The 26,148-nt window shown below is 37.3% G+C and overlaps 1 protein-coding gene across 2 annotated transcripts in view; it reads left to right on the top strand.

Moving 5' to 3' along the window:
- Window positions 1-26,148, top strand: part of LOC106651818 (protein vein) — a 189,406-nt gene that overhangs the window by 136,228 nt on the left and 27,030 nt on the right. The window contains exon 5 of one of the 2 annotated variants that reach the window (XM_023460076.1): window positions 7,703-7,761. In XM_023460076.1, coding sequence (XP_023315844.1) covers window positions 7,703-7,761 — 59 coding nt within the window. Of the gene's footprint in view, window positions 1-7,702; window positions 9,833-26,148 lie in introns of those variants that run through there. The other variant, XM_023460075.1, reaches the window with a different exon arrangement.

Raw genomic sequence — 26,148 nt, 5'->3', positions numbered from 1 at the left:
CGAAAATAGAGTTACAAAAACCCTAGGAGCTTTAAAGCTTAACTTAAAGTGACGGAGTTTTTTTTCTAACGGTTTTCTTTTTCGAGTTAAGGTGAAGAGTTTAGACATTTTTTTTTAATTAGTCTCAAGGAAACAAGTAACTCGTTTTTACGCACTTTGGGCTGTTTAACTTTCATTCAAAGTTTTGATTATTAAAACAAAGACTCGACGCTGATACGAGGCAACATGGGTGCCCCGGACAAGACTACCACCGTCGTCGTTAATAAGTTTTCTAAGAAAATTTTTTTCTCATCTTCCTGCAAAAATATGGAAAAAAAGGAATAGCGTGCAAAACTTGAGTTCGAAGCCGTTTTCAGACGATATATACTTTGAGAATGATTAATGCAGTGTGCGTGAAAATTTCGTCAGATTTATTTCTCATCAGCAATAAAATATAAGCTATAAATATTAATGTACTTTTGAGTGGGAGAAAAATTTATGAAAACACTGGCTGTAGCATTTAGCAAAGATACAAAACGAGAATAAACCATAGCTCCGAGACCAATTGAAAAGCGGCCAATCTCTAGCTACTCATTTGTGCTCCCTATGCATACTCACGATATGCAGCAAACGCGTCTATTACAAAAACCTTTCAACCTGACGCCGCGTACAACAACGCTGCTCGCTAGTTTGAAAAAAAAAAGATTAACACGGATATCAGGCGTAGGTTTTTTCAGACTCTCAAAGCTCATGGCACGAGTTTGCAAAATCACTTTTCCGAATTGAATGCAAATAAAAGAGGCGCGCACAGAGTACATCGTATGAAAAAAGAGGAAAGATAGACGGAGCTTGGATAAACGTGCAAAATCAGATGGATAAACAGATACACATGGGCGAAGGGAGAGCACCTTGCGGTTGACCGAGAAGGGCGGCAGAGGTGCATAGAGCGTGGGGGTCTAATCTTGATGTCGAGGCGTTCTGGTGTAGGTAGAAAGAGAAAGAGAGAATCCATGTAACCCAGTTTGTAGCTTTCCGCCGTTACCACCGTCTTTTCTACAAATGTATGCGACTGTGTGCGCTTGTGTATGTGTGGGTGTATGCTAGACGATAAAGATACGGAAAGGGAGTGTAACCACGAAGCGCACGTACCAGCACTGTTGCCGTTTTGGAATGAAGTACTCTCTTTCTCTCTCTCTCCCTCTCGCTCTCGCCCTGCAGGCTACTTTCCATCCACGTGCGTACGCGCCTGTATATTTAAGCTCTTGCCCTTTTGCCGTTTCGCACGCGCGCGTATATTGGGTTCGTGAGTACAGCCTAGCTACACACCGGCCCCGTTCTTATCTCTTTCGCTTCCGCGTTGCAGCTTTTTCGGCAAAGCCATTCTCGCACTATGTATTCTAGCGCAAGGATTGTTCTCTCTCTAGGCTTGTACATGGCTTTAAAATGAAGTTAAAAAGCTAAATTATGACCATACGCTCGATGCACGTGTAGAAAGATCAGCAGCTGCAGCAGCGTGTTGAGACAGATGTGGGAAATATTTTTGCAACTTCATGAAAAGTAATGTTCACGTAGAGAGATAATTTTTTTCTTTTTTTCATTTTCCGGTAGAGAAAATTATGACTAATCACGGTCCAGGCAACCCCCAGCATCATCGTGCAGGGCTTAGCTTGGTGTGCGGAGAACAAAAGGAAACAAAATGATCGTAAAAAAGGGTAGATCATTTAAGGGAAGGCAAATTAAAAGATTCAACGAAGCGTTTCGATGCCGCTCGATGCTTTATTGCTCGGCAGACGCAGGCGATACGTAAAGAAGCGTAAACGCGCGAACCCATGATTTGTAATATGTATACTCACGGGCGCGCGCGTATAGAGAATCAACGAAACCGCTAATACGCAATAATGATATGCCCCCGCCTCGCCAATTTATAAACTGTACTTGCTAACTCGTATACGATTCACCGAGCAACGGGGCGCGCTGCTTCCTTTCGACAGGCTTTCCGCTTTTTATTTACTCGCCCCGTGTGAGCTCCGGCGCGGTCCCAACACGCACGCGTCTTTCGCTTTAGCAAACATATTTGGCGCTCGTTTTCTCTCTCTCTCTCTCTCTCTCTCTTTCGCTTTCTCTTGTGCCATTCATTCTTTACTCTCTAATTCACATCTTGTGCTGTGCTATTATGCATACGTGTTGTGTGTTATGTGCGTGTGCGCGCGCGGCAGCACCTCTTATGCAATTCCTCGCACCAAGTGAGACTATACCCCAGACGGTTCGCTCTACTTCTTGCTATTATTATCGTATACGTGGGTGGATGAAAATTTTGCCTTTCACTTTATTATTATTAATGTTCTAATAATCATGCGAAACTGAATAAAATATAATGACGCTCAAAAGAGGCAAGCGAGCAAAGTAAATGTCAGTTTCATTGCAAAAGTAATGGGAATTTACATATGTATATACCTATACACAGGTCGTGGCTTAATGTGATCTCTGCATTATTTATTTACATTGAGATAGCAAAGGAAAGCAAGAGATGCGGAGGGAGAGTAGCTAGTAGAATGGAATATTATAGAGAGACTTTTATTGTCAAGTTGTGAAAGAAAAGTAAAATGGAGTCCACGCGCGTGGAGTAAGAGTAGGAGGAGGACGAAAAGATGCGGTGTGCTTGGCATATACATGTACGCGTTTGAAAGAGTTAATATCGAAAAAGAGCGAGAGAAAATATTCTTTTTTTTTAATCTTCAGCGAGATTAATCCGCGTCGCTTGCATGCCGTATATATCGTATATAGCACTTACACAGAAACAGCTATATTACAATTGCGTGTGAGGGTGTGTGGGCTATCTACTCTCTCTCTCTTTTCTAGTGTATGTGTCTGCCAGAAGGATTAAAAGCTCGATAACGTGATGGGTATTTAGGGCTTTTATACTTGATTTAACGTTCTTCGCCTACGCCAGGCTCTACGGGTTTTTCCCCTCGAACGAGCGATATAGCATTGTTCCTTTGTTTTTTTGAAAACTGCAACTTAGCAATGGTTTTCATTTTTTCTTTTTTTATTGATATTTCCTATATCTTTATTGCATTTATGTAAGCCTTTTATTAATTTACACTCGAACAAAGCGACACATCCAAGTGCTCGCATGAGTTATGCACGAAAAGCTTAAATTTTTTAATGCCCTGGCTACTCGTTCAAAAAGCGAGAGGAAATTCTCTCAAATACGATTTTTTCCGATAAACCCATTTATGTGAAATACAGTAGGCTTCTTTTTAAGTGAATGGTAAAAAAAAAGTAATTAAAAATTTTAAATCGCGACCGATATATGTTCTGTTTACGCGTGACTATAATATTATTTGAAAATTTTCCATTCGCCATTTCGTATTAATGCAATATTGATCTAGCGACCTGACAGTATATGATTCTATGTAGATTTAAAATATAGACGGAAAGAGGATAGTGTATACGGACGTACGTGTATATGGCATGAGAGGATTATAATCTTCAGCGCGTTGGACTGAAATTTCAATTAAATCAACATAGCCACAAATAATACCGAAACTAGACTATGTTACGCTAATTGACAGATCGTGAAATCCTTATAGTGAAACGTCATCGTAATAAACTTATATGTATGTATCTGCTGCTCCTGAATTATGCGTATATATCGTACAACTATATACACTATCTCTCTCTCTTGCTCACGAGTGATTGTTCGTGTGCGAGAGAAAAGCCACTATTCTCCTCCTCATTCGCCTGCAGTTGTGCAATATTCAATCAGGACTCGCAGAAGATCGTTTGCCACTGTATACCGCTGTTTAGTCAGCATAATATTATAGCTCGTTGCCAGTGCGTCTACATACATGTCGTGACAAGCGAAATTCACTCAAATGATTCCCTCATTTATTCGAGATGCCAAGATTTGTCAAGTGTATAACGCGTTTAAAGCTTCATATACTGTGAACACTACCTTGAAATCAAGATATCATAAACACCGATTTTTTTGGGTGAAAAATCTATCGCTGCAAAAATACGAAATGATGATTACACACGCGTATGTAAAATATAAGTAATCATTTTCTGAACTTGACTACTTGACTATTATTACAAATAACGCGATATAAACAATTTTTTAAAACTTTTTGTTTTTATACACCTCAGACTTGGAGCTTTGTCTCCAAGATACCCAAGCAAATCTTGTGCGTGTGCTAGCGTGTACGTGTATTATAAATAAATTTTAAGTTCATTCTCGCAAGAGCTTTTAATAGGAACCACTATTTTTCGATAAAAACATAATTTATATAACGATGATGATGCATTAGCATGCGATATGAACATTTCGAACGAGGGATTCTTTTTCTTCGGATATTTTAATTCTTTAACTTTTAATACAATCGTAAGAAATGGAAAAAAGATGTTGGAAAATAATAAATGAGACCGAAGATCATAAATAATTTACTAATGGATAGAGAAAGAGATTTTAGAAATGAATGAAAAAAAATCAAAGGCAGTTTTATTCAGCAATTGATTTGATAATTTGTTCCGAAAATATTTGATTCCTCGAATACGCATTAAATCTATTGGACAAGATAGGGTTTTATTAACAAAATATACTGGCAAAATATTTTTCGTGTGAAAAAATTTCACTGCAAAGGTTTGCGAAATAGAGAAAAATATTCATTTTCACACGAGAACCAACTTTTTTTTAAGCTATCGAAAAGGAAAAATTGTTCGCAAAATTTTTTCCCGTTTACATGTACTTGAATTGTTCGAATATTCAAATTTACTTAGTACAATGAAATATTACGCAATGAAACCCGTACTATATTTTTGTATTTACGTGAAAATATCACGTAAACGTATATAAGCATTATACGTTCAAAATAAAAAAAAAGGTAAGTGGATTCCATTGCAAAAAAAAACAGAAGCCATCAACACGTGATTTTTTTTCTCCAGTATAATATTTAGAGAATTTAATGAAGCCTGTCCGAGGTCTGCAACCGTAGGCAAACTTTGCTGAAAATTACCGGCTATGGTACACTTTTTTCAGGCTCTCAACCATCTAATCGTATATTTCTTTCTTTTACCGTTCAAATATTTCGTTCCTTTTTTGTACTTTTTTTAATTGCTCCTGTTTCATTTTTCATCCGCGATTTCCCTCACATCACTTTCACACGCACCGGAGCTTAATAGATAAGCTAGATATATCGCTATGGATTGTTTTAAAATCCATACGCATAGCACTGCAGGTCCGAGAGAGAAATGGATGCGAGCGCGAGTCACCGCGAGCTTTATGGAAAATATACACCCAACGAGAAAAGATATAAAAGCTTGCGCCCGTGACAAACTTTATTGAAAATTCGGTATATGAATTCACTGTGCAAGAGTTCGTATTTTTTCTGTTATGCAGATTACGGTTTGATTTTAAATTAGCATGACTGAGGAGTACATAGCAATCACCCAACGCATATTTTTTATTGCCAACCGACGTTACTTTTGTGGATGTCCTATCCGTTTAAATGAGAACTTGAAGGGAAGAAGAGGAGAATTTTACTGCAAACTTCATTCATCTTATATGAATGGCACAAATTTATCTAAAATTCGATTGCTACGAGAAAGTTGGAAAAGTTTTCTATTCGGAAGATTGGACTAGCTGGATGCATAGGAAACTTACCAATCATTGAAATCCCAAAGACTTTCAGCGTTTAGACCATTTTATAAGTATAAAGAAAACCATTTTGCAATAGTTGTGATGGTTAATAATGTCGGCATGAAAAAGTGATTTGAACTGCTACAGCTATTGAGTCTGTGCTGCTCCTTCAAAAAACAGTCGCCTCAGCGCTTTTGATTTTTGCTTCTTCGCCCGCTATATCTTAATCTCTCTCGTTTTCTTTAACGTTTTCAGAGCAGTTTCTTTGCTGCACGCGATTTTTTTGCACTTTTGCGACGCAATGATACATATCATGTGTTCGACGCGAATTCGTAAGACCAAAAATACCACATGATACTTATAAAGACTGTAACCGAGGAGAAACCGAGTGTTTTCAAATTTATTTTACAGTCGAGGGGAAAGTACAGGTCGATTTTATTCGGGAATTGCGAAATTCGATGGATCTTAATTACCATTAGGTTTCAATGAGTTACCGTACGGGATATAAATATATTCGTCTTCTCGGATGACGCGGTATAGGCTTATATTTATATCGCCAAATGACCACCATATCTCAAAATCATTTCCACATATTCAGCGCGAACTGTTTGTTTTTCGAGAAAAAAATATAAATTTAACCCGGAAATGATACAAAACTGAGTAACACTCGGATTTCCATCACTAAATTATTCACTAAATTCGGCCATTGCATTTTGAATTTGGTTTTGGCTATTACGAATGTAACACCGAACCTGTCGCTCGATCTCTCTGTCTTTAAATAAACCGAATCGCTTAATACGTATGTGTACTTGCTAAGGCACACAGTCACATACAAAGCGTCGCTTTTTGACCGGAACTTTACACAGTAGCAAATAGATATATTAGACGGCAACGTGCTCATTCTGTTCGACGCGGCCATAAATAAACTAAACCACTAAGTGAGAGGATAAAAAGCCAGCGAATTACCTTGTACTGGGGCGGGGAATTCTAAAGAAACTTGAACTGCAGAATTTTACTCTTTCTTCTATTCATTCGTCCGCAGCTCTAGCTTTTTCTTCCAGTGGCTCCCCCCAATTCCCCTCTACTTTATTTCTACTCTTTGCGCGTAACGTGTGCGGGTGGCTGTAGGGGCGTTGATTTTTTTTCGTTCATCACTCGCTTTCTCGCTCCGAATTGCGCGAGGTGCTATGCACACGATACGGCTGCTACTGCTGTGCACGTGTATATTGCTGTGCCACACAGCAACAGCTGATTTATCGCATGGATCGTTCCAACGCATCAGTCTCGATACACTTAATACCCAGGGTAATGCTTGCCGAATTCGTTGTGTATGTGAGCGTGTGTGTGTGTGTGTGTGTGTGTGTGTGTGTGTGTAGAGCGCCGCTACGTCGAGGTAGATCCGTATATGTATGGAAAAAAACTAAAAAAGAATAAGCATCAATCGATCGTGTACGCCCACGTACGTGGCACAGTATTTATTCTTTCTCTTAAAGCCCAATGTGAATTAGTATATTCGTGCGCTGTTGATCGAGAAAACTGCCAGGCTTTCGAATGTTTCTATTTTTCTAGCTGTTTTAGCGCGCTCGGGATCGATTTTTTTTGCCTCTCGGCGGCTTGAGCGCACGTATACACATGGTGAACGTGCACGCGCGCGAACGAGTTGCTCCGCGAAATATACTTTTTTCTTCACTCAAACATTCACTGCTGAGATTAATTTTGTTGAGGAAAGGCGAGCTTCATGCGTAGGCGGAATCGCGCGCTGCGAGCGATTTATTTATGGGATTTTCGAATGAGTTTGTGTAAATGAATTGCACATGTCTTATTTAAGTTTATGGCGTCGAGCCGCGTGTTCTCTCGCGGCGTCCCGGATGTTCTAGTTGGATTAATTTGTTTCACCCGACATTTTTGCTCTTTGCAATCCGGAGAATGGCGAAAATTCATATAAGGGTTGATTTTGATAAATGTTTCCCTACATCCTGACTATACTACTTGAAAATATATTTTTTCATATAATATCTGAAATTGCGAATGCGAACATTCAATGGCTTCGGAAATTTAAAATTTTGATGATTTTCTTTGTTGCAGGTGCGCGGAAGGATTCACGGGTCTGCGCTGCGAGACGAAGGACGTCATCAGTACAGGAAGTGTGTATAACAGACACAGGGCACCCTTTTCGTGCAAACTCGGACTCTCGACCTCGTACTACTGCTAGCGATAGTTTATCGGGGCCCAATGACAGTACACAATTCAACACAAGCACATTTATAAAGTTCACCCATCACCATCACACACAAAACAAATTGTCTGTTACTTCATATGGCGTTTCCCCGGTCGATTAATCGATATTATAAATATGGATCATAAAAGAATATATATAGCGAATGAAAACTCATATAAATAATACATAAATATACGTAACACACTTGATAAATATATAAATACATTGTAGAGTTTACGACTTTTACAAAGAAAGATACTTTTCTCGCAATTGGTAGAGAAAAGGACCGCGCGAAAGTATAATCACCGCGAAAGAGAGCTCAGTCAAAAAAAGTTCATCGTCCACACCGACGCATCGTAATCTATTTTTAGATGCGCTCGAGCGAATGAAATGAAACGTATTAGTACGAGCTTGTATAGGCCAATTTATTTAATCGCATTTTGATAAATCTTTTTCGTATGCGTTTAGTCGCACGTAAGCGCAAAAAATTATCGAGAGAAACTAATTTATGATTCTAATTTGCATGCGTTGGTCAAAATATGAAAGGAAAAATGTGCACGTACGACACGTTTATTAACACATGCGAATGAGAATTTGATTTTTTCCATACATCATATCGTTGCATGTAAAAGAACGAGAACAAAAAAGACACGTTACGAAAATTTTAGTCCTCGTTTCGAGACTGTTAGCAAATAAATTAAACGATAGCGGAGACGTACGCGCAGGAGGATGTTGCACCGTTCGTAATAAGTACGAATATTATTACGAATGATGAGCACGTGTCGTTATCGTGCTCGAAGCTTCATCAAAGATGTAGTACACATTGATGATTCCGCGATTATGCGTTTTCAACAACATACCGTAATTTTATTATTACACACATTATACATATAAATAAATTCTAATTTGTATTATATTCATTATATATTGTATATTTAACGGATACCGATTTTTTCTATCTCAACTGGCTTTTGTCTTACGATCTCGCTCAGAGACGAAACGAGAGAAAAGTTAAAGCAATAGTTACGTAATATTCTTTTAAATTTTTGAATGTCGAAAGTAGGAGGAGCGACCGTGTATGATAATTGTCGCAGCTGATTTGCGATGCTTCATTATGCATTATATATTTTATAAAGATTGTACTCGATGATGATCGAAAAAAGACCGAAAGAGAAAAGAAACATATATAAAACGAGAAAAAAAGAATGAAATTCCTATATATGAGTGCAGAGAAGGAGGGGTTCATAGCTGAATATATAAGTCGAAACTTTCTTCGGTGCACCTTTGCATAGGAGAAGAATATGTAATATACGGTGAAGAATTTTTTTTCTTTCATGACAGGGATCAAGATAAAGTTTTTGAAAGAAATATCGCAGAGATTTTCTCAAACTGCCAATTCACACTTTGAAGCATTTCGTTTATACTTTACCCCCCACATATACAAAGACTTGAAAACCGCAATTTTACTCGAGGTTTGTTATCCATTCATTTCATTTTCTAAAATCGATGGTTGTATTTTGTTTGTCTCTCGCAAATAACACCAGAAATCTTTGTGCGAGGATGCTGCATTTCACCGACAAGCAAATTTTCACATGATTAATTTAACTATTAACTTTTATTACACAAAGCATTTATTAAGTTTTAAATAATAGATTATCATACGATGAAAACATAAGACTGTTCAGCCGCATACGATCCATTTATCATAAAAAATAGAAAGTATAAGTACGATGGAAAAGAAGAAAAATCGCATACTCTGAGATTTTAAATCTCAAAATGACGTCGGCATTTGCTCTCTCGTGTATAATACAGCCAAGGAGCTATTTAAATTCAGCCTTAATATCGCTGTAAATTTTTTCTACGGCATTCTCCCTCTCTCTCTCTCTCTCTCTCTCTCTCTCTCTCTCTCTCTCTGCAGTTTTGTTCTACAGTCAAGGCTACGTTTTCTTGCAGCACGATATATCCAGCATTTTGAATGTATATAATATATATTTCGACTGTAAACATGGTATAGGGGATTGCCAGAGCTTTTATATTGCGCTTCCTCGCACAGCAGTAGCAGAAGTAATACTGTCAGTGAAAGAGGCCAAGTACTGCTTGGCCATGAACGCTCAGATCTTCAAGTCCACGGGATTTTTTTATCCTTTCGGACCTTCCACGTTAACTGAGCGTCAAGTACTTCACCACATAGGCTGCGCTTATTTATTCACATTCATAACTTCTGTTTCAAGTTCAAATTGTATATATAATTATAGCTGTAACTGAAAACAACTGATTCAATTTTATTTTTCTTAACTACTTTGGTTTCGTCTTCATTGATGAATGATGGTATCTCTTTCTTCTCTCGGTCATATTTTCGTTCATAAACATCAAACGTTTCATAATCTTAATTAAATAAAAATATATCGTTTTTTTTAAACGAAAAAAGATTATACCAAAGAGTCCCGGGTCTCGAAACAAACCATCTTTATAGTGTACCCTTTATTCCCATTGTAATTATTATCTTAGAGTCTTCTCCCTTTTAATATCTACACATGTATAAAACAGAGACACATACACAAATATTATATAAAAAATTACATTGTTGTATTTGCGTGTAAACTTTTTTTCGGGACAAAAACAAAATAGTTCTGCGATTAAAATACGACGATAGGTATGTATAGGACAAAGAATCGATAGGCAAAATGTACTTATATAATAATAGTGCAACTGTGCATGACACACACACATACATAGATACGTGTCACGTTACGCGGTAATACGCGATATTTTTTCGAGCATTTTATAGAGTTTCCATAAATTTATGAGAAATTTTTGGATAACATAAATAATGTACGGCAGAACAGCAGAGTGCGCGAGCGAAGCGTTCTTGTTATAATTTTTTTTCGCAGCAACTTATGTACATATCTATGAAGTTTTCCTTAGGGATTGGTCTTTGGAAAAAGAAACTTTTCTACTTTCGATATCGATTTTATTTGACACTATCTGTATGTATGTACGTTATAAAGATAAAGGGCGTGCAATGTTCAAGTTTAAAGTTTGCTCATTAAAAAATTGTCTACGCAACAACGACATAATACGCTCGCGCCTCTTATACAATGCAGCACGAATATATACTTCGTTAAATTTATTTTTACGTAAAACTATCGAAGTTTATTCGTCAAATTGTTTTGATGCAAGTTGCGATCAACATATTGGTGAAAAAATATCTTTTTATATTATGGAAAAAGGTGTACAGAGAAAAAATTTGAAGAAAAAAACACTGGCTATAAGTGTCTAGAAAAAAAAATTGAATAAATCTTGTTTCACAACGCAAAGTTCACCCGCTTGCCGATAAACGTGCGAAATTCAACACAAGCTACAAACGTGAAAAAGCCATCGATTTTAACCCCGTCATAAATATACCTATATGCATTAATCGTACATGTAGATAAATGAATACGTGAATGTTCAACGAGAGAAAATAATAATAAAAAGATTAAAACTTGAGAGAAAAACATGATAAGGGTTTTCAGCTTTATATAAAAAATGCGCTCGACGAAAAAAAATTCGCCACGAATACGACGGATGTAAGATACGCGTGAAAAGTAGGCTAAAAAAAAATTGTATGAATGTCGAACTGCCTCATGGCCACGCGCTCAGTTTCGCATAATCTAATTAACGACGCTTAAAAAAATTATTTCAAGGAAAAAAAATAATCGAGCAAACGAAAGTAAAACAAAAAAATTAAATAGTAAAAGTATGTGCGGCAAAGACAGTTGCTCTGTCTGCTACTTGTGTAACGACGCTGCACGCGAAAACGATTTTTAAACAAGATTGAAACTAAAGATGCTCAAAATGAGTCAACTTTCTCTCTTTTAAATCCGATCCAACACATGTATATAGATAGAAATTTTTCATTTAATATCAAAACATTGCGCGAAAATTTTGTACGTGTATGTATTATGGGAGCGAGTGTGCAGGTGTGTGTAAATGTATGTATGTATGAATCGACGTTTTTGTTTGTATCAAGTTGTTTCGTTCGACTTCTTTTCACATTATATAGATATTTACATTTATAATAATATCTTTTGTATTTATTTTTTAAACTTTCACACTTACACGTACAAACATTTCGAGACACAGGAGCACTGAGAAAACGTTGTATGAGCGCGTATTTTATTTTCTTGTATAATAACATTCACGTCATGGATGTAAGTAAACGACGAACAAGATCGTCAAATCGAACGTTCACGGCATTTTTTATAGAAAAATAATTATCAGCCTGTTTCTAAGTGTCTTAGCCTTACAGCTCGCGTTTTATACGAGGCACATTCTTGCAGAAGTTCATCTTTGCCTCTTTATAAAATAAACGTATACATAGTACTTTTGTCCTCTCGGTTTATCGAGATATACTCAAAAATTCGTGCTCAAATATACTCAAATAACTGTGGCATAACTCGCTCTTTATAACTCTCTGTATGTATAGAAATATAGTCTCGGGACCCTATTTATGTTTTATATCAAATTATATATTATTTATAAATATGTGTATAAATTTCTAATTTATTTATTTAATTGATTAATTTTATTGATTTTATGATTAAAACGTCATCACCATCTAATTATTTGTAGTCGTTATTTTTGGTTTTCCAAAACACACAAATCCTATTATTTCCTTTTGTTATTATCATTTAATTTATCCTTCATAGTATATCATTTCCGACGCAATAATTGAAATTTAATATTTATTTATTTATTTATTTTTATGTTTGCATGATGATTATATTTATTTTAAGGTAAGTGAATGTATCATTTTTTTATTATTTCAGAGGCATGACACTTCCCGGTTATTTTTTCATTTTTATTTAAAAATTTTTTACGAATAATTAGAATGCGGCTTTCAGTGAATTCGCTTTCAATTACCATTTGCGCAGACTGGTTTAAATCTCGGGCGTTTTTATATAAACTCATTAAATCTGCACGCAAGCGAAATATCCAAATCCACGGCGGACGAATGGATGGACGGACGTGGCCGCGTTCAGCTAACTTTTTACAACTCTCAGAACAACTCGAACAGTAGCTTAAACAAGACAAAAGCATTAGTATTTATACAAAATGATAGCTGCAAAACTGCTTGACAAGAACAGGGGATCAGTAGAGACTAGAAATGACCGGCCAGACTCTTGCGCGAAGGTTATAACAAATTGAAACATATAACCATTAGGCTTTTTTACAAACCCTGGCTACTGTACAGCATTCCTCGGTACCGATTTCTTTCGCAGGTTTCTCAATAAGGCAATACCTCGCTTACGTATCGAATTAGATTTTCATCCGTAGCAAGCGCATAAAGCTTTTATTTTACCCTCATCCGAATGGGCGTTTTTAACTGACGCTCGAGGATGGAGACACGAAAAGACTTTCCGCAGAGAACAGCTGCTGAAAGTACCGGCTGCGGTTGTAAAATAAAACTGTGAAACGACTAATCTAAACCGTGCGTCTATTTTATATGTACGCGTGGATACATAGATATACGACTCACCTGCCTATTTTACAGACACGTGTGTGCACGTAGAGCAAGACATTAAATTCAAAGCTTTAAGTTCAGCTTCAAGTTGCTCGAGCTTTGGATGGAAAACTATCCATATACGAATTGACCTCGCTTTTTCTTCGTTTATTTTATCTTCTTCCAAGTTTCTGTACCAGAGAGAGAGAGAGAGAGAGAGAGAGAGAGAGAGAGAGAGAGAGCGAGTGAACTAAACTTAGCTCTTGAGCCGTGCGATACTTTTTGGAGACTTTACTAATGCTATTCTATGCTACACATCGCGCGAAAAACTTAGAAGCGTTGGGCTATGTCACGGAATTGTGGATAAAATTGATTGGCTTGGGTACCTATACGTAATATAAACATTAAATGGGAACATATAGAATTATTAGTGAAGTCGAAAGCTGCTCATGTTGCACATTAGCATTAGTCCAAGTAGTAACATCGATACTGATGGAATAGAGAGAGAGAGAGAGAGAGGGGGGTAGTGCGCGTGACCAGTGAAAATGATTCGAGCGCATACGATTATTTATTGATTAGATTCGAACTGAAAGCTATACGAGCACAGGGGAGACAGAAAGTATAATATATGATTAATTCTTCAGAATTCGGCTTATTTAATTATTTAAAATGAGAAAAATTGAAAAAAAAGTTTTATGGAACTCCAACGTAAAAATCGCAATTTTGTCCAGTTATAGGCTTTCGTACTTACGATAAAGGGGATATAAGCAACATTTTACGACATGGAGAGGTTAAGGCCCGAGTGCCGGAGGGTTTCGTACACGGGTGCCCGAGTTTTATATGAGATTTTATAGTATCTTGCTAAGTTCAAATTTTGGCCCTTTTTCGGAATATAAGTCAGAATTTTTATTGTCGCGGAGTGAGGTTAAAAAATAATTTTCTACACATCACAACGTAAAAGAAGGAATTACTCATATACATTCATACGTTTCATACATCCACAATAATCTGTAGGGAGTTCTGTCCTCGGCTTCGCCTCGAATGATAAATTACACGTGCTCTGAGACTTTCCAGTTTTTCGTTCTCTAGGTGCAAAATATACTATTTCAGGCTACCCCAGCCGCAACTAACCTTTTTCGTCCCGGCGGCCAAAACGAAAAAGTTAATTTCTGGTGAGGGACTCATGAAAAATAGTATACGCACCTATGAAGCGAAAAAGAAAGCTTCAGAGCACGTGTAATTATCGTCCGAGGCGAAGCCGAGATTCTTTATTTATTGATGATATTATAAACACACTAGAATAGTAGTAAAATACAGAGAACGTGAGCTCTGCTCTCCAGCTCGGTCAGTGAGCGAATTCCAGTTTTTTGCTCCCTAGGCACGTAATATACTATTTCGATTGTAATAATCAACGAAGGTAAAATTTTGTATGTTTATCTTAAGTAAAAATATAGCTTTTTTTTTATTTAAAAGGTAAGAACACAACAATATCGAATGAATGGCGTATTTAGTTTTGAATTGTTTACGTTAGTAAGAAACGTGACATTTAGACAGGGTGCTGAACAAAATTCTGGAGAACGAACCATATGTATAATCAAACCTCAAAGCGTCAATATTATCGAGCCGAACTCGCTTATACATACTCTTGCGTACATTTTCGAGGCCCAAAGTAGCGCTCAACATTATAATAATATCCAATGCGTGGCTGTTCGCCATGCATACAGAGTTGATGCGGGTCAACGACGTACCGCACAGAGCCCGGTATCTAGCTATAGGAATGGTGAAAAATCTCGCGGTCGCTGAAGAGTGCAGCCACATCAGATAAGTAGAGTGGAAGGTACGCTATATGCCATTTTGCGAGTTTGCATATCATTCGTATATCTATGTATAACGTCATAAATATATGTGGACAAACATGCCGAAAAGGCCACAGCCGCTGCCGCGCGCGCATGAGCTCGCATAGTCTAGCAGCGGAATATATACTATAACAGCAAGTCCAAGCGGAAAAGGAATATACAACATTTCTGGATAAAAGAGGAAAAATTGGAAAAGTCGAGCGCTTCTATACGATGTATGTGCGTATGTAAACGAAGGATCGCGAACGTGTATTCTGTAAATTCACCTGCCCTCAGATAAATATGCGCGGGTATTTATGCAGACCAGTTCCGAGTTAGGGAAAATCGGGAGTAAACTTGCTATAAAGAAGCAAACTTTAATGCCCGCAAGCTTGATACAGGGGGGGGGGGGGAGAGAGAGAGAAAGCAATATTAATATCAATGAACACACAGAGAGAGATGAGCGTCAAAAGTTTCGAGAGGGCCACGCCCGCAGGCGCTGCTGTGCTTCCTTGTATTTCTTTTTACTCCCTCTCCTGTACACGTACCACTCATATATATATAGGCATTTCTCTGCCGTATCAACAAAAAGGCATGGGATAAAGGAAACAGGTGGACTAAAACTTTGCTACACAGAGAAAGTTTAAGTTCGGAGCTGCCAAGTATCTTAACGCAAAAAAAAATTGCCGATTATTTAGTTGACTTTTGCGTAGAATCTTTCTTTTCGTATCTCTTAATATATGCTCGCATATGACAAATTTTTATTTTTGATTTCATTTATAGAATACATGAAATTTCACGTGCAATGATGAACAGAATTTTAAAACAATGTATTTGACAGAGCAGACAAAGTTTTACGGAAAAATAATATTTTTATGAAAAATGCCGCCTCTTCCCGCGAATAATAATGTAGATTACACGACTTGTGGAAACTTGAGTAAGGTAAAAATAATATTTTTCCATGAAAAGGTAGGTAAAAGTGTTACACACTGCACTTGGATGAAAAGTTTTGCGAACAAAAAAACAATATAATTAAATAGGAGGAGGGAAACCTGGCAAATTTGACTTTTACGCAAAGCCTCATTTATATTTCTGCGTGTTCTGTTAAAAAAAATCATTAATCACATCTGACTTTACTAACCCGTTTTATTTACATCCAAAAGTGTTGAATTTAAATATATAATCATAAGTGTTTCTCTTTACTCATATTTATAAGTATCGCATCCCTCTTGAAATTTGTCATTTGCGAATCGTCGCGAAATCCCATTTGGGCAGACTATTTTACCCAACGGATATCGAGTTTAAGGCGATTACCAATCATAAAGTTGCAAAATATTGCTAAAATAGAATAATGATACATGCGGATCGAATCAATCATTTACAAAGAAATCACTTATTGATATGTGTAAAAATTTTCAAGTTCAGGGAAATTCTAGCTGCCAAGACTAGCTCGTACGCATATTTTGACACAAGACCGAACTTCTGAGTAAAAATACTAAATCTCACTTTCAAAAATTTCTATCGTTATATTGATTAAACGAAGGATATAGACGCTACATAAATATACGCAAAAACTTTCATGCCTTCTAAAGCTGGATGATACACATTGAGTCGATGAAATATAGCTCGACTTTAACAGAAGGTTTATTTTTACCTTTACGTAAAACTTTTTTCACCTTTCGGGACAATAAAAGGTAATAGAAGAAAGAAACGTATGCAGCCCGATAAATGAAGTATTTACTTTTAAAATTTCTTATTCATTTTTTACTTGATGCCTTTGCTTTTTTTATGTTAATTAATTAAGCATTGTTTTAGGAGTAAAATCTTGTTTTTAAAAACGTACAGTAGTTACAAAAAGTTTCGCTTCGGGCTTTTTTCGCGAGTATTTGAAAAAATATAAAGTTGGCATCAGCCCATCAACGCCTACGCACATAGATCTTCTTGCACTATCATGTCAGTGCTAAGTTTTCGTACTTTCGGGATTCATAAATTATGATAAGTACACATATATATTTTACTAGCGGTACCCGTCGTGGCTTCGCTCACGTTAAATTTTAAAAAGTAGGAGAATATTTATAAAAACAAAATAATATTTTAGCCTTTTTTTTGCATAAAGACATTCAGAAATATATTTGAAAAAGTGCTTGAGGGTAGGACAATTAGGAATGACAGAAGATTTGAAATTAGCAACGTTCATCAAACGACAACGACAACATTCTTTACGTATGAAAGGGAAATGTAAATAAAGCCTTTTAACGATTAAACTAAAGAATTCTGGATTAACTTTTTTAAAAATTGTGGAATATAACCAATGAGCGATGAGCGATGAGTATTGAGTGTGAGGGTGGGATGAGAGTGGGGGAGCAAGTGAGTGTGTGCGAAGTAATAAAAAACGAAAAAAATTCAAAAGTCAAAAACCAAAAAAGAAAAATGTATTCTAAGATCGTAGAAGCCTTCACAGTGGTATAGTGAATGTATGGTAAAAATTTTAAAACGATAGTACAGGTAGTTTTTAAGAACATAAAATACAAACAGACGTCGTTTCTGCTTTATATATATAGATATATTTTTAATAATCTTTTTTTTTCGGGAAAGTGATTTACGATTAAAAAAATCAGTATATAATCCAGACGTTGCAGATCATTGTGTAATATTATATAAATATTCGCTGCAATGATTCATCAATGAATATGCAACTTTAAATTGGGCAAGATCAAATTAGAGATTAAATTTGACATTCCACAAAAAAGAAGAATTGAGCGCGTTAACATCATAAGTTGTAGTTTGTTTACTTCACACGATCGAAAATTTGACCTACACGATTCTTTTTTAAATTGTGTATCAAGTAAATTGAATAAAGATTCATTACAAAAAACTTTACGTCGTATATACATAAACTAGACGTTTAAGACGCGCTCCGCGCGTATCAATTTTTTTATTTGTGTTTTGAGGTTAGCAACTTTTAGGCGCGCTTCGCGCGCGTACATCTTTCAGTCAGACGTCAGTTTCGAAAAAGTTGCTATTATGACCGTAGATGTCACTTTATTACGTTTCGACTCGAGTCAAAAGTCAGTCGACCAATCAGAGGCCGAATAGATTGGCTTCACTTTTAGGTCCATCTCTTTTTTATAAGTTAGATAGATAGTTATGTGTTGGAGTTTTTTTTTATACGTTATATGTTTGAAAGTGACGTGTGCACGATAAACGAGCGATCTACTTTTTACCGACCAAATCTTTGATTGCCGAATATAAAACGTCAAATTGCAGCTTTAATTTACGTGTCGTATAATTTAATAGTTCGACTGAAAGCTGTAAATGTACGAAGCGCGACTGCTCGACAGTATTGGGATCCATTCCCGTGTAATCGCAAAATATCAGTTCAGCTCGGTGCGTATTATATACCAGTGTGATGCCGGTGAATTTTCGTGTCACACGTATGCTGCAGACGTCGATATACGGCTGCCTAGCGCATTTGCGCGATCACTCAAATTAATGCACGATGAAATATTGTCGTCCCGATATATATATGCACCAAGTGTCAATGCACTCGCAGTAAACTAGCGTCATACTGGATACCGAGAGATGCTGGTAGCGCAAATATAACGCTGTACTTGCGCTATATTTTTGCGTTACATGGCTCGCGGGGGCGGCGCCGCAACTGTGGCAAGATCAACGTTTTAAAAGTACGCAAGCTAGCATCGGTTATCGTTGTAAAAGCTTCTCCCAATGACTACGAAGTTATAGCGCTCGAGACACGCGTAAAAATATGAAGGCGAAGAGTCAACATTGTGTGTACGTTTAACGAGGAACTTCATGTCGCGAGTGACGTTATAACTTAGTTCTTACATGAACGGCGGCATATCGCATCGAAAGCGAATTACGTCGACGACGAAGGCGACGACTCGAGCGATAAATCTTCGGTTCGGTAACAGCTGCTGCCGCGTGCTTTGCCCGCTGCATAGACTCTGCAGAGTACGCGATCGCGTGGATGTAAGTGTGTGTTCGTGCAGTATATATTGGAGGCACAGATCACACATTGCAGTGTTCTACTCCGAACATAGGAGCATCATAAAGTGCATCGTTACATATATGTACACGCGCGAAACTGTATGCACAGCGTGCCTTATCTTTTTGCGTAATACACACCGCGAGTCCGATGCTCTTTTGCTATTTTGCAGCATAAGTATGTTAAATCGGCAGTGCTTTTTTGCTGTTAATACAGGTGCAACATTACCAGATATAACGCGTAGAGTTGGAACTTTAATATCGTTTCTGATAGAAACGATTACTGCAATTTTTCCTGCATAGGCGCACGTGAAAGAGATAGATATATATCTATATAAGCTTGTTAAGCTGGTTACCCGCGAATGGAGTAGATCTCTCTGCGAGCGCCGTAGTTATATAAAAGAGCTAGCGTGCGCCGTTATCTCGGGAGAGTAATATTTGGACGGCTGTTAGATGTATACATAGCTATAAGACGACGAGATTAAATGTGAGGAGTAAAGATGACTAAAAAGCTGAAAAACTACATCGACGTACGCTGCTGCAATTTGTGTCAGTGACTTTTATCGCGTTAAAAATCGTCGTAGCTGCTTCCGCTTCTCGATGTATCTGATTAACCGCTTAGACGTCGTCTCCTGCAAATTATTCACGGATGCGAGGAAAAATGTATCAACGTGGTACGTAAACTTTTACGCCGATCAATCAATCGAATATTATAGACCCAAGCGATGCGCAGTAGGTTGAAAAGCATCAACTGTGCAGTAAACTTAGTAACGTGCTTTTTCCTTAATTATCGAGAAAAACATCGATAACACACGGATACATCCTTATTGAAGTCATGTCAGTGCACCCGTAACACGCGATCTATATAGATGAGGAGCGAGCCGAGCTACCAAATGGCCTCCGCGCGGCGTAACAGATAGTCGGAAAAGGGTGCGGTGCAAGTGTATAAGCCGATATAATATATAAAAGTAGCGAGCTTTGCTGCGCCCTCCACCACTGCGTACTTCAAAAAGAGATTCTGCAGACGATCGGATACATTATCTTGTAGCAGCGCATTTTAACTCGCGCAAAAACGAGGATTTCATTTGGTTCTTCATAATCAGCGTGACTGTTATATGGAAGAGGCATATCCATTTCTATATTCAACCGATTTGAACTTAGCGCTAAGCTTTTCGGTTTGATGATCAATTAACTTCTGATATAATTACATGCGTACTCGAGCGTAATTTTGATCCTCGGGAAATAAGTGTCTATGGAATTAACAGAAAACGTCATAATTTATCGCACGTGACGAGCATAAGGGGGAGCAGAGATGTTAGGGAGATGCTTGGCACACGACGACGGAATCTGATTACAAAATCAAAAAGTTAGTACATGCACAAAAACAATTGAGAAATTATCAGAATGTTTTACAGGAAATTTTCGTCTTCATTGTTCCGTATAAATAACCCGCTCCCATGTGATAAATAAATTAAAAAAATAATCTGATACTCGGGCATTTTTGTGCAGGCCGTAATAATATTATCTTTAAAAATGATGTATGAAAGTCACACTATATATTGTCCATTGTAAAATTTACAAAGGGGATGGAATGCTGATAATAATATGTAAATAGACGATTGGGGATCTTTTTTTTCCTTGATCGCAATTTTGTCTATATATATGGCCGATTCTCTGTGAAATCGAATGGCCAAAAAAATTTTTTTTCTGCAAATATGAAAAACTTGCTGTTCCCGATGTCAGAAATGTCCCCAAATTTTATTAGAATTTTTGGGACCATCTATCACTCTTTTTCAGGGGCCCGAAGTTGGCCATTTTAGGGTTTTTTTGAAATTCATGAAAAATCACAAATATTAAAATAATTCCTGGATTAAAGTAGAATGATTCAAAAGTAAAAGTGCCCAGCAACTTTTTTGTTGGAAATTGTCCAAATTTTCAGAAAAAAAATATGCCAAAGTGATTGGAGCCACCCAAAGAGAGCATAGTGGGAAAACATTAAAAAAAAAACATAAAACAAGAAATCTACTCGAGTTCGAACCGGACTTTCATTTCCTAAACTATGTAAAAAGCTTCCCAAAGATGTCAACTAATGCCTGATAAAGTTTTGTAATGGGTCTTAAAGTTTAACGCAATGTAGACAACAATGTGTGGCGAAAAACATGCAAAAAAGGCCTGAAAATGGCTGTTTTTGGTGATTTTAGGCATTTTGGGCCTATTTTTGACCTTTTTTGCATGTTTTTCGCCACACATTGTTGTCTACATTGCGTTAAACTTTAAGACCCATTACAAAACTTTATCAGGCAGTAGTTGACATCTTTGGGAAGCTTTTTACATAGTTTAGGAAATGAAAGTCCGGTTCGAACTCGATTAGATTTCATCATTTATGTCCCTTTGGCAGTTTTTTTGCTTTACACTTACCTAGATTGTTCCAATCACTTTGGCATATTTTTTTTCTGAAAATTTGGACAATTTCCAACAAAAAAGTTGCTGGGCACTTTTACTTTTGAATCATTCTACTTTAATCCAGGAATTATTTGAATATTTGTGATTTTTCATGAATTTCAAAAAAACCCTAAAATGGCCAACTTCGGGCCCCTGAAAAAGAGTGATAGATGGTCCCAAAAATTCTAATAAAATTTGGGGACATTTCTGACATCGGGAACAGCAAGTTTTTCATATTTGCAGAAAAAAAAATTTTTTGGCCATTCGATTTCACAGAGAATCGGTCATATATATATATATATATATCGCGTATAACACGCGCGTAGAGGAGTCAACGATCGGTCAGACGCGGGATCAGACGAGCTGTAACTGGAGAACAGCTTCAGAAAGGGTAAACCATTGACAAGGAAAGGCGGAGAGATCGAGTGTCTTCGAAGACACTTGTGATATCCTTGATGACGCGTTTGTCTTTAACGTCGCTTTTCGCTCTCTTGATCTAATCGATGAACGATCGTTCGGCGGCTGCAATAATTTTCCGGTCGCTAACAGCTTGATCCTATTCTTTGATCTTTATCGTTTTGATTGTTATCTTTTACAATTTTATATTGATCTTTGAGCGAAGTAGTTTATCCTTTCCCAAAGAAATCACAAAAAAATAGTAAACAAAAGTAGCACACGCTATGAAAAAATGAAACAAATCAAATCGAAAGCTTTACAACACGCGAAATTTCACGCTGAAAATTCCTATGGGTAATGTTGAGGGTGAACCGCAGTAATACGTTGAATCTACGCGTGAATTTGAATTCATTCGACTACCTCACGCATATCCCTCTAACTCTTCTCTTTCTCTTTTGCATAAAGTAGTTGTGCTCGATATGGCCGGTTGTATACATTTTAAGCCCCTATCACAAGTATAAATCCGAGGCCAAAGCTTGATGGAAAAAACAGGCAAAAGTAGTCACTTCTCCCTCTATACGGTACACGAATGACCTTGTGCATGTATATGTGTGTATATGTGTATGTATATATACAATCCGGATATTGGTTTTTGCTGGCTCACTCGCTCATAAAATACAGACGCGCAGATTTCTCTTCCTCCTCAGGTATAATACACGCACTACTGCGCGTGTGTTGGCGCAGCAAGAGAAAAAATTCAAAAAAAAGGATGGAAATATAACAAGAGATTTATATATCGTATTTGTGTAAATAACGGCGATCGGTAGATAAATGATTTTCCGCTTATTGAAAGCTTTGCGCTTTTATCCCCCTACTCTCTCGTAATCTCCTTTTCTCTTCATTTCGTTTGATGTTGCATAAAACACTTTCCCTCCAGGTTTGCCTGTGATGCTAATGCTATCGTGTGCGCAAAGAGAAGAGGACGGATATACACACCAAAGCCCAGTCGGTCGTACACACACCGCCCAGACACGTCGAAAAAAACATTGTCGCATGAACGAAAGAATACGAGAAAAAAATTATGTTAAAATAAGTCAAACGATTAAATTATTTACGCGTGGTATTTCTCTGTTCATTTAATATTTTCCACATTGAAAAAAAAGTTTTTTTCAGATTTTTTTTTAATATAATAAAACGACGTATCTTAATGAAACTTTTTAAACATACTTTATTGACTTTATACTACATAAAAAATATTTTTTCATAATTTTTTGCCACCCAGTAACGTCTGCTAAAATCATTTCGTCTCCCCAGCGCAGAAAGGTATCTATTTCAATTCTGTAACATGAAGGATACCAACTCGCGAGCATAGGCAAAACGGTATCTAACTCGACCGGAGAAGCAAAAAGGTAGCTAGCAATCTAAATTCAGCGAGTTAGATACCTTTTTGCCTCTGCGTGCGAGTTTGTACACTTCATGTTACAGAATTGAAATAGATACCTTCCTACGCTGGGACGACGATTTCAAAAAAACACAAAAAAACCGCGGCGGGAACGATTAAGAAAAAACTATTAATTTTATCACCCTGAAATTTTAACACAATACTCTGTCCATGTTACTGCTCAGAATGAACTAAAATGAAAATCATTGGTTAAAAAATAAAGAAATGGCGACGTTTTTTCGAAAATCGAACTTTTTTTTTTCGAAAATTGTTTACATCTTCAAAAATATTATGTCGATTTTTTTCATTTTAGTTTAGTTTCATTCTAGTTCATTCTAGTCTAGAAGCAATCAGAATTGACTGCTGTAAAGCCGTTTGAATATTGCTAAAAATCGCAAAAATTGCAAGGTCTCAAAAGGTAGGTCTTGAGATGCTTTTAATCATTAATAGTATTGCAAAAATGTTTTAGTATTTTTTTAATGTCTACACAATAAAAAGCGTGTGAGCATTAGACAGATAAAAGTAAAGAAAAAAGGAAAAAATTCAATATTTCAAATGCCGCTATACGGAGCTAGGATGCAATATTCCGATCGTAACCTATCTCATTTTTTAGCTTTTGGCACACGAAAAAACACCTCGAAATGTAAAAAAATTGGTGTCTCTCCGAGTGAACCTCAGCTATTACAAAAGTCGAAAAATTGCGATTTTTGCGATTTTTAGCAATATTCAAACGGCTTCTATATCAGTCAATTTTGAAGCAATCAAAACTCTGAAGTCGGCAAATTAAGGGTATTTTCAAATCCTCAAGTTGTTGAAAGTTCATAAAATTAGCTATTCACTTGCACGACGGTCAAGATGTGGCTTTCGACGAGAACCTCGGGGTCAATTTTTTTTCAAAAAGTACTATTTGAGACGAAAAAATGATTCCTACCACGTCTCTGACGAGTCAATACTCTTCTTTTTAGAATTTTTCAAAAATCGCCAAAAAGCAGCGAAAAAACCACGTTTTTCGACTCTTATTTGTCCCTCGGCACCTCCAAAAATTTTTTTTCGGGCTAAAACTTTGGAAAAAGTCTTTTTTCATCTTATTCAATAACATATTTTTTCCAGATTTTTTGGAAATATCGTTACGCGCGTTTTTTTAAAAAAGTAGGAGAATGACCCGTCTATAGAGTACAGTTCATTCCATAGCTTGCCAAGTATAGAAACTTGTTTATGGAAGCTTCTTATATGCAGAAACTGATATCTATTTGATATGAAATAAAGCGTGAATAAACAAAGATAACCAGCATACAAATTCTCTCATTACATTGGGTCATCCTCATTGTCATTCCTTGTCAGCGTAGGTCGGTGCACATACACACATTCGTACTTATATTACGCATCGGGCAAGAGCTAATCTATAAGCCATTACAGATTTATACTACTAGTCTAATCACTCAACAGCATTCGGCGACACACTGATCTTCTGGAAAATGATAAATGCGCGTGAGTAAATAAGCACATATAGTGCAATGTGGGTACTGTGCGGCCTACTACGTACGTTTAATACCCGCATCACGAGCAAATAAATATTACCTGGAGGATTGCCGGGGTGCATTGTCCGGAGCGCAGTAGCAGCACACCAACCGATCAATCGAATTACCGCGTACTCGAGAAATGTTCTATATAGGCTACACTTGCGCACGAACCTTTATATATTATGTACGCAGCGTAAAGTCGAAAAACTCCATTCTGCGACGAATCGATTGTTTCGCGCTTTTGCCTTTACTTCAATCGTATAGCTGAACATATATGCGGTACACACACATAAACGCTTGGTGCGGGTTGCAAACATTTTTGTCACTTGGCATTAAATTTTCCAATCGACGCCCCGAGGCCGGGAACATTTTTCTTCTCGTCTCTCACTCGGGACAGCAGCTGCAGGTGCACTATTTTGCTGCGTTTCATATACACCTACGCGCGCGGCCCTCTCTCTCTCTCTCTCTCTCTCTCTTTCTCTCTCACTCGCGTGCACTAACGAGCGCTTATGTTTTCGCATTCGAGCGGCAACAATTCGGACGTGCATACACTGAGAGGGCGTTGATTGCATCGACCACGGAATGCCGAGTATAGTATAAATGTATGTGTGATTTTTCACCATTTTCCACGCGCTATTTAAGCTGAAAATTGAATAGCGCGTCTGCACGTGTGTGTGCGAGACTTTTAAAAGCCTCGCTCAGGTACATATGAATTTGTACATGCACACATTTGCGTACACATGTACCTTTTTTTATCTGGCATGCGCGGCCAGACAGAGAGAAAAAGAGAGCGGGAAACAAATTGGTCACCCGTCACCTCGAGCCTTGGTGGTAAATTAACGATTTGCAAATGCTAGACTTTGCAATAGGTTTTTGATTATACATCCGCTCGTTCACTCGATCAATATTCCAGGCGCTCATGGATGGATAGAAACAAATCTTCGTTTGTCTATGAAGGAACCGTTTAAACGTTGAAAGAAAAGTACCAAGCAAGGACTTTGCACAAACAGTAGGGGAGAAATAAATCTATGGACATTAAGGATTACTCCAGTTGAGTCATTATGATCAACCAAATGCCCTGGCCAGCTGTCAATCGAATAGTGTCTAGCGAACATGAACGAGACTTACAGACAGAACGCCCAACTCCATATTTATATGTATTATATATATATCTGTAGATGCAGAAAAT

Source organism: Trichogramma pretiosum, unplaced genomic scaffold (assembly GCF_000599845.2).
Source record: "Trichogramma pretiosum strain Unisexual culture from Peru unplaced genomic scaffold, Tpre_2.0 scaffold42, whole genome shotgun sequence".
Taxonomy (NCBI): Eukaryota; Metazoa; Arthropoda; class Insecta; order Hymenoptera; family Trichogrammatidae; genus Trichogramma; species Trichogramma pretiosum.
This window is presented reverse-complemented; position numbering and strand designations above follow the sequence as displayed.